Raw genomic sequence first — 9,912 nt, 5'->3', positions numbered from 1 at the left:
CATATCCACTCTAACCCATCCCAAAATCCACAGTCCCCTATAAAAGATCCTTTAAGGTTTGAGACCGAGAAAAGTCTTGGAAACAGTTCTTTCAAGACGCCACCAGTTATCCAAGCATCCTCCCAAAACCGGACTGTTCTGCCGTTCCCTACATCCATTGATAAGCCGCTAATCATCTTTTCCCTGACTTGTGGCTCTCTGATTTGAAGCTGACTAATATCCTTCCACGGGCCCCCTCTCAGGGGAATAGGTTGACCCCGCAGCATCTCAGAAGGATTCAAGTTATTACAAGAATACACTACTTTTTTCCATAAGGGGCATTCCTCTTTCGAAAATCGCCACCACCATTTAAACAGAAGAGCTGTATTCCGAACCACTGTATCGCCTACTCCCAACCCACACTACAAAAAAAAGATCTATGGTCACGGTGAAAAACTGTGACCATAGCTAGTGAAAAGGGTGACCATAGGTCTATGGTCACGGTTTTTGACCTATGGTCACGGTTTTTTCGCCGTGGCCTATTCTCTCGTGGCAATAGACCTATGGTCACGGTTTTTTTATCTATGGTCACGGTTGTAATGTTCAAATTTTGGCACTTTAGGCCACGTTTTTTTACCGTGACCGTAGCCTTATCTATGGTCACAGTTTTGGCCGTGACCATAGCCTTATCTATGGTCACGGTTTTGGCTGTGACCATAGCCTCTATGGTCACTCCACCTAAAACCGTGACCATAGCCATATCTATGGTCACTGTTTTGACCGTGACCATAGCCTTATATATGGTCACGGTTTTGGCTGTGACCATAGCCTCTATGGTCACTCCACCTAAAACCGTGACCATAGCCATATCTATGGTCACTATTTTGACCGTGACCATAGCCTCTATGGTCACCCCTTCCCAAAATCGTGACCATAGCCTTATCTATGGTCACAGTTTTGGCCGTGACCATAGCCTCTATGGTCACCCCACCTGAAAACCGTGACCATAGCCCCTATGGTCACCCTTCTTGAAACCGTGACCATAGCCTTATCTATGGTCACGGTAACCTTATCTATAGTCACTGTTTTCACCGTGGCCATAGCTTATTTATGGTCACCACTCCTTAAAACCGTGGCCATAACTTATCTATGGTAACCTGTTTTATTTTATGAATTTTTTTAAAGCATAATCACATTCCAAAATGATGATAATCACAAAATAAATCTAAGAATGAGAAATTCAATAAATGTAAATCATAAAAGTTTCATTAAAAAGTAGATATTCATTACAACACTAATCAAAATAAGGTGTAATTTATCCATTACATGTATTATCGAATAAAGTCTCTTATCAAAATGTAAAGAACACATCAAAATAATACATTTAGATAACCAAAATTATTATAAGACCCATCCCATCTTATATTTGTATAGAACATATTTTCTTCACATCATATCCTCCTGCTAGCAAAAGAAATAAAGAAGTTAGAACAGAACAAAAATATTTTTGATGATGCATGCAGTGCAGTTGAGTAATGAATATGGAGCACAAGTTAAGTAAGTCAATCAAAATGAAATTTTCAACCACTAAATAACAAGGAGTATTTGCATGTGGTTTTGAGCCATTTGGTAATGTTTATATGTTTTTAATCTATCTTTGAGTGGAACTTCAACTCCCTTGTTAAAGTCGCTTAAAACTTAAAAAAATCCAGCACAAAGAAACAACCACAACCAAAATAGAAGTTTAAAAAACAAGGTAATACCGAAATACTATTATTAGCTTCCAACCCATAAAACAAATCAAGTAATCAACACCAGCGAAACAGAAAAACCAGATTGAGTGTGAAATCAATAGACAAAGTAAATTTTAAAATAATAATAATAATGATGATTGCTATATATTATTGAGTACTAATTCAATGCTGATTGCTACCCCTTCATTTTCATGTATTATTATTGCTTTATCTATTTTTCTATACCTTCTGAAGAGAAACAATGGTAGGTTATGCATCTTACTTCGTAATTAGTTTCTTACCCTTCTATTCAATACGTACTCATGGAGCCAATTAGCCAATAAAATTAACAATAAAATTAACATCAACAGCAATCAGACACTATTTAGCAATCAGCCACTATTAATTTAACTACTAATTTTGACAATACTTACTTCCATATCTTTTGACACATGATTCGATCCCAATGAAGGAGGAATGCTTCGCCTCGCATCATTTGGTGCACTACTTGCATCAGGCGGAGATTGTTGGGCAGCTTCTATCATTACTTGCACTTGTTCCGCACTCATACCAGGATTAACTTGTTGCAACACCATTTTGATCAAGCTTGTTAAACCATCCAACTTGGAAGTCAAATTATTTTGATTTTTCTCCATAGTTGAAACCACTTCAGCATGTTGTTGTTGCATTTGTCGGATTTGCTTATCCTTTTTAAGAGAGGATTTTGTGACTGATCGACCATAGAAACGAACTCTACCATGTTTCTCCTTTCCAAAAACCGTTTGAAGCGCTTCATCATCACTGTATCCAGCTTGCTTCAAATTTTGAAGATGATCCTATTACACAGAAGGAAAATTGAAATAAGTTCATGTGCGCATATGCTGAAAAATAAAAAATGATTTACACATTTCTACGAAACTAATCAACTCACAATCGTCTCTTGTGTTCCCGAATCAGTCTCTCCTTTCTTGTTAGTACGAGTTACAACAAACATCTCAGACTGTGATGGATCTTCATTGCCCTCTTTTTTTGCACGCTACAAAGAAACCATCAATATTACTCGAAGTCAACACAGATGACATGAAAGATGCAAAGATACTTAAATGCGAAGCACAAATATAATACCAATTCAGCGCGTACTAATTCAAAACTAACTGGACCCATTCGATGATTCCATTTTTGTTTGGATCTGTTTTCACGATTTTTGTCAGAAATAACCTACATATTGTTGCAATGTAAAAATACATAAAGTTAGTTAAATACACGATACCATTAATAAAGCCAAGAAAGTTGTGAAAATAACTTACTTTGATGATATCAAGACTCCAAAATTGAACTAATTTTCTAAAATGCAGTTCAGGTACGGTAATTGGACGATTTTTCATCATCTCTCTAAATGAGTTGTACGGTGTATAGTGATATTTTTTTATGCGTTTCTTAAATTGCTTCCATGACTCTCCAATGGTGTCTATCACCCAAGGCTCAGCATCACTTGGAATTTTATATTTAGACTATGAATAAACAGTGAATTATGTTATTTTACCATACAATGCTATGCCTAATTGTAAACAATTTAGAAAGGAGAATGGTCTAGTTACCTTTGCATAATCCAACATTGAAGTTTTAGTCTCACTTGACACAGCTTGCCAACTAGTATATAATAACGTGACCAAATTAGAGTTTCTTGCAAGTGTACCTAAGAATCGACTAAACAATTGAACCTGTGTCTTTGTTGGGCCTATAGGTCTGCCGTTGCACCATGTTAACTCTATCTGTGTCTCCATAGCATGAATATGCTTGAGTTGGGTGGGACCACGAACTTTTTTCTTTTTGGTACCTATTTCCAATGTCATTACTAGAGAATATTAACAAAAATACTAATAAAGTAAATAAAAAAGTAATCAACTAAATACAAGAGTTAGGTTGATGTCTTTCACTATTTGCTATTGAAAAAAAAGGATAAAGGCATTACCGAGTTGACTGTCACTACTATCACCAACACTTGGATTGTGATCATCATAATCATATTCATATTCTTTATCATTTTCATCCAACGATATCCCATATTTTTCGAAGAATTCATCCAAAGTCATAGCTGGGATAAGAGACTCAATCTTATGTTCTTCTTCGTTGGCATCTTCTTCATTCGATTTCATCATCAGCATCTTCTTATTGGTTAGCTTCTTGCTTTGACCATCAGCATCATTGGTATTCATCTTGGTTTTATTATCTTCCACCTTTGATTTCTTCATTGGCACCTTCTTCCTAGACGGCTTCTTCCCACTTTGACCCTCAATTTCATTGGCTTTCATCTTAACTAGATGATTTTCTTCATTGCAGTTCTTTGTTGGCATCTTGATTTGATCCTCACGGTCTTTCATGTTTGTTATCTTCTTGGTTTCCATTTTGCTTTGACCTTCATCATCAACTCTTGTCAGATTCTTTTTGGCATCTTGCCCTTTTTCATTGTCTCATGTTTACTACTATCCCCACATGCAGCTAAAACATGTTCCCTTTTGATTTGAAATTATTTTAGCAACGCGTAAGCACTCGTGAATTGTATTTTTCCTAAATTTTTTACTGGACTCCTCATCTTCAAGGGACTTCTTTGTGACTCTATTTGTGATAAGGTCCTTAACCTTTTTATTTTGGAATTTCCTTCATTGTTCATCCTGTATAAAAGAAAGTCAAATAAAGCATTGAAACTAATAAAGAAATGGGCATATGCATAAGTCATATGGTAGCCACATATTTTAAGAGGGCTATGGCCCATTACTGTCATCAATTTTTGTAAAAATAAATCATATAGCAGCCACATATAAAGCATCATGAACAAATAAAGCATCAACATAATTCAATTGCATGAAGAGAAAAAAATAAAGCATCAAAACTAATAAAGAAATGGGCATATGCATAATCATATGGCAGCCACATAATAAAGTAAACAAACATTGAGATTTCATGAACAAATAAAGCATGAACAAATAAAGCTTGATGGACAAATAAATCATATGGCAGCCACATATTTTAAGAGGGCTATGGCCCACTACTGTCATCAATTTTTGTACAAATAAATCATATGCCAGCCATATATAAAGCATCATGAACAAATAAAGCATCATGGACAATTTTTGTACAACCTCTATTTCAGCTTCACTGTCAAAATCATCATACTCTATTTTTTTGTGGTTAGGTTTGATCTTGTTCGGTGTCACATCAACAATAGTGGGTCACACACCCTGTCTAACCAAGTCTACCTCGCCAATATCACTCAAGGGTATCGGACTATTCGCCGATTCATATGGCTCTCTTATATTTGGGTCAAACTGTAATTGGACACCAATGTTAAACAAGTCTCTTGAAACCGTTTTCATCACATAATGCTTCTGGAGAATATATGGATCTTTCACATAAAAGCACTGGTGTGCTTGGCTTGCCAACACAAATGGTTCGGCTTGGTAACATCTTTTGTTGAAATGAACGTATGTCAGACCATAATCATCTTCCTCAGCCATAAACCACTCACACTTAAATAACACAACTTTAAATTGGCTATAATAGTCTAACTCGATAATATCCATGATTCTACCATAATATCTTATATTGGCCTTGATTGGTTTTTTGTCCTTGACACTTGCAAAGCTTGTAGTTTCAGCTACCACAGTGACATCACTGTTTTGCGTTTTTCGCATCACTTCTCGCCGCTTAGTATAAAATCTGTACCCATTGACGACATAAGCAGAAAATGATTTTGCAACTTTATTTGGACCCTTAGACAACTGCCGTATCCAACTGGGAACATCATCCTTCATGGCACGTCTTGTAAACCAGTCTATAAAGTCTTCATTCTGATCTTTAACAACGTTCCACTTTCGCTTCCGCTTGTCTTGCTTTTGTTGGTCACCATGTTCTCTACAAGGGATGTATATTATTATGTAATACTACCAAAATTAGTCTAAGGAATAGAACTAATGAGAAGTGCAAATTTACCTCATGTAAGGCTCCACGTTAATGCAATTGTTCAATACATATGCATTAGCTTGAAGGAGTGACTTCTCGTCCAAAATAATTAGTTGCCCTTTTTTTCCACCCAATGGACTTCCCTTGTTTATGAACAAGTTTGAATCAGGCTCTTTGGTTGAAGTGCCTTCGTCATTATTCCGAGATACTCTATTGAATCTTGTTTTCACTCCCTCATGCAAATATCTTGAACAAAAAGTTAATAACCCTCCGTAATTGATCCTTCTGGACGACTTCTGTTACGTACATACCCTTTTAGTGTGCACATGTATCTCTCAATCGGATACATCCATCGAAATTGGACGGGACCACCTAACCTTAATTCATTAGCTAAATGAATAGGCAAATGAACCATTATATCAAAAAAGGTAGGGGGAAAATCCTCTCCAATTGGCACAAAGTCTCTACAATCTCTGACTCCAAACCATTAATCTCTTCTAAAGAGATTTTCTTTTGACATAGCCGACGAAAAAAGGAACACAAGCGAACTAGAGGAATAGCAACATGATCTGGAAGAATGCTCTTGATTGGTATTTGCAACAGGTAATGCAACATGAAGTGAGCATCATGAGTCTTGTAACCGTAAAGCTTTCTCTCTTCTTGTTGTACACAACGAGAAATGTTTGAAGCACTTCCATTAGGCAATTTTGTTTTCTTCAAAACACCGCAAAAAATGGATTTCTCGCCTTTGGTCATGGAGAAGCATGCTTTAGCAAGTTTAGTTCTTTTGCCATCCTTCGTATTTATTGGGTGAAGATTCTTTCGAATGCCCATCTCCTTAAGATCATAACGAGCCTTTGCATGATCCTTTGTCTTTCCAGGAATATCCAATAAGGTACCAATTATACTGTCGACTATATTTTTTTCAATATGCATTACATCAAGATTGTGCCTGAGCATACAATGCTGCCAATATGGTAACTCAAAAAATATCGATCTTTTTTTCCATTGGCCATTACTTTTGCTTTGCGTCTTCCCAAGGGCATTATCTACTGACTTTAGCATATCTAGAACCTCTTCACCTGTTAACATTCGTGGTGGACCCCTGAATTCTATTTTTCCATTAAAAGATCTCTTGTTAGACCTCCATGCATGATCAACTGGCAAAAATCTCCTATGGTCCATGTAAACTGTCTTTTGGCTATGTTTCAAGTAACAAAAAGAAGTATCATGGTTACAACAAGGGCAAGCTAGCTTCCCTTTCGTACTCCAACCGGACAACATCGCATACGCAGAAAAATCATTGATTGTCCAAAGAAGTGCAGCATGCATTTGAAAAGTTTCTCCCTTAAAAGAATCATATGTATCTACCCCTAACACCCATAGCTCGCTCAGCTCTTCGATCAATGGTTGCAAAAAAATATCAATATTATTTTCTGGTGAACAAGTTCCAGGTATGAGTAAAGAGAGCATGCAGTATTCTGACTTCATGGACATCCAAGGGGAGAAATTGTACACCATTAAGACAACTGGCCATGTGCTATGTGACACGTTCATAGTTCGAAAAGGATTAAAACCATCACTTGCCAAACCAAGCCTTAAGTTGCGAAGTTCTTTTGAAAAGTTTGGGTACCGAGTGTCCAAGTTCTTCCATACTTGGCCATCAGCAGGGTGCCTTATGCAACCGTCTTTCAAACGCTGCTCATCATGCCACCTCAACGCCTCTGCTGTGTTTGGGCACATAAAAAGCCTTTTAAGCCTTGGTATTAAAGGAAAGTATCTTAAGGTCTTCGCAGCAACCTTATGAACTTTATTTCGAAGCGCAAAGTCATCTTCGTTGCCATCCATAGTAGGAGTCTGATTATATCGAGACTCTCCACAGATATGGCAAACTGAGTCATTTATGTACTCATTTCGATACAGCATGCAGTCATTAGGACATGCATCAATCTTTTCATAGTCAAGACCCAAGTCTTTAACCATATTCTTAGCTTTATTAAAAGAAGTGGGAATGTTCAAATCAGGTATAGCTTCTTTTAATAACTCCAAGAGGGAGGTAAAAGATGTGTTACTCCAACCATGCAGACACTTCAAGTGGTAAAGACGAATGATAAACGATAGTCTCGAAAATCCAGTAGTACAATTTGGATATAATTCTAGACCTGCTTCATCTACCAGCTTATAAAATCTCTTCGCATCTTCATTCAACCCGTTGTTCCCCTCTTCAAGATTTGTCATATTTCTGAATGCATCACGCAGCAACCCGTCAATATCATCAACGCCCCCTCGATCATCCATGTCACTATCTACAACTGTTGGTATTACTGATTCCCCATGATTAATCCATCGTTTATAACCTTCGACAAACCCATAGCAAATAAGATGCTCATGTACGTCTTCTCGTTCATGCCAATAAGTGTTTCCACACTTTGCACACGGATATTGGATTTCTTTTCCAACCGGTTTTCCAATTAAGAAGGCAAACTCTAAAAAATTATTTACACCAACTATGTACTCGTTCTCAAATCTTGGTAAATCCATCCAATCTTTTGACAAAATATGATTAAACCTAAGAATGCAAATATTTGAACTTACTAAACATGATCTAATAGGTCAATTATAGTGACAATCTAGCTACCATATATCCGCTTACTACCCTAGTTAAATGTGCTATCAAATTATTATATATGGCAATTACGAGATAAACTTACTGCTTAGTTCCTTCATTTTGAGATGCCATTTGAAGTTGTTATAAATGGTGCTGCAGCAACTACTCAACTTCTGTTGCCTTTACCAGTACGAAAAACTTATCATGTACACAAAACAAAGTCAAAATAATCAAGTTCAGAAAGGGAATACCAAATAATGCCCAATTTTAAGTTCCTATATTAATGTACATTTTTTTGCACTTATTAAGTTAACTTTTTTTATTAACATGGGTTCGCATCTAAAATAGGCAGAATAATTCCCATTAGTGTCCCATGATCTTGATATATACATAATATAGAGTAGCAGTGCTAAGTGCTAAGTGCTAACTAATAATGCAGTGTAATAATGGGGAATAAGGTTGAGCTTTAAATTACCAAGTCAATGTTGCAAAACTGACGAGCTCAAAGGGACAGATTAGACTTCAGAAACCAAAAACATCGTCACTTTGTGGAGGTAAAGACTCATGAAATAGACCTGTGAACAAGAATTTTCTATACATGATTTAAAAATTTTTCTATACAACAGCATAACAAATAATCACCCGTAAAACTATTGAATGTGTGCAATTTTCCACAATGTAAGGATTAGTTTGATCATTGGGGTTAGCATCAGAAACATTAACTCTCATTTTGCTCCATTGCAAGATTAATTTACTAAAACAACCAACATTGAAGAGGAATTAATAAATCAATTCTAGATGAAGAATCTAAAATGCTGTCAGAGTTCACTTATATATCCTCAATTAAATCTGAAATGAAAAATCTGAAAAAGAAAATAAATCTCAATTGAAAAAATATATATATAACCTCGTCAATAATAATAATTGGTACTCAAAGATTAAAGTAGTGTAAACCTAAATGATCAAGGATAGTTCTCAATCTAAACTCAGTTAAATACAAGATTTGTAATTATTATTTTTTAAAATTGGTGCAAAAAAATTAAATAGAGAAACTAGCTCATTTTTTCGTTGTTATTCAAAACCTATCGCAAAACACAGAGCAAGGAGAAGCACAACAAACCACATCGAAAATCTTAGCAAATCAAAACTAGAAAAAGCTTAAAACGTAACCTTCGTTATCCTAACAATAAAATAGAAAATTTCATGTTCTCCCGCAATCGCCTCAAGAACTCAGCTTCATTCACAACCAAAACTCACCAATAGCAGCACATTAACCATAATCAGAATCTTGAATATGAATAATTTAAAACGAATAAGGTATAAAAGTAGCAATTACCAGTTAGGGTTGCAGAAATCGGTCTTGCAGAAAAATAAGGATCCGCGTGATTCCATCGCCGTCTACTTAGGGTTTGTTCTATGCGAATGAATGGTAAATTAAAACGTCATACGTGTAGCTACTAAACCCAACTTCTTTTATTAAGCAACACATCAGGTTTGTTATATTATCCGTTTTAATTATTAGATGGGTAAAAATTTAAATGTATACTGTATAGTTAATTTTAAAAATATTAGAAAGATAAAAAATCTAAAATCTAAAAAATTATTTTTAAAATAACGTCTTAGTTGTGTAAG

The 9,912-nt window shown here is 35.8% G+C and overlaps 2 protein-coding genes across 14 annotated transcripts; both read right to left on the bottom strand.

The window, feature by feature from the left end:
* LOC107609348 lies at positions 1,222 to 9,762 on the bottom strand. 12 transcript variants are annotated; one of them, XM_016311277.2, is made up of 10 exons: positions 9,617 to 9,762; positions 8,756 to 8,855; positions 8,384 to 8,478; positions 3,685 to 4,384; positions 3,311 to 3,549; positions 3,020 to 3,223; positions 2,838 to 2,930; positions 2,644 to 2,748; positions 2,147 to 2,548; positions 1,222 to 1,443 (listed from the first exon to the last, which is right to left on the bottom strand). In XM_016311277.2, exons 4-10 carry the CDS (start codon positions 4,115 to 4,117, stop codon positions 1,426 to 1,428), a joined length of 1,494 nt encoding a protein of 497 aa, XP_016166763.1. In that variant the 5' UTR covers positions 4,118 to 4,384; positions 8,384 to 8,478; positions 8,756 to 8,855; positions 9,617 to 9,762; the 3' UTR covers positions 1,222 to 1,425. The 12 variants fall into 12 exon arrangements, with proteins under 12 accessions (XP_016166763.1, XP_016166766.1, XP_020961577.1 ...); XM_016311280.2 differs by having other exon boundaries at positions 1,222 to 1,440; XM_021105918.1 differs by having other exon boundaries at positions 2,853 to 2,930.
* On the bottom strand, positions 4,391 to 7,299 carry LOC107607310. 2 transcript variants are annotated; one of them, XM_021105920.1, is made up of 2 exons: positions 5,703 to 7,299; positions 4,391 to 5,624 (listed from the first exon to the last, which is right to left on the bottom strand). In XM_021105920.1, the coding sequence occupies exons 1-2, from the start codon at positions 5,705 to 5,707 to the stop codon at positions 4,943 to 4,945; spliced, it is 687 nt and encodes a 228-aa protein (XP_020961579.1). In that variant the 5' UTR covers positions 5,708 to 7,299; the 3' UTR covers positions 4,391 to 4,942. Both variants share the same exon structure in this region; 1 of them encodes a protein (XP_020961579.1).

The sequence above is a fragment of the Arachis ipaensis genome, chromosome B07, assembly GCF_000816755.2.
Source record: "Arachis ipaensis cultivar K30076 chromosome B07, Araip1.1, whole genome shotgun sequence".
NCBI lineage: Eukaryota > Viridiplantae > Streptophyta > Magnoliopsida > Fabales > Fabaceae > Arachis > Arachis ipaensis.
Note: the sequence above shows the minus strand (reverse complement) of the source record. Positions and strands in the feature narration are given on the sequence as shown.

Bases quoted from the DNA above. Each gene is read 5' to 3' on its own strand.
- LOC107609348 (XM_016311277.2), bottom strand. From the start codon at position 4,117: ATGGAAACCAAGAAGATAACAAACATGAAAGACCGTGAGGATCAAATC. The intron at 2,749-2,837 runs GTATTATATTTG...GTTTCTTTGTAG, and splicing joins AATTAGTACGCGCTGAATTG to CGTGCAAAAAAAGAGGGCAA. The intron at 2,549-2,643 runs GTGAGTTGATTA...TCTGTGTAATAG, and splicing joins CGGGAACACAAGAGACGATT to GATCATCTTCAAAATTTGAA.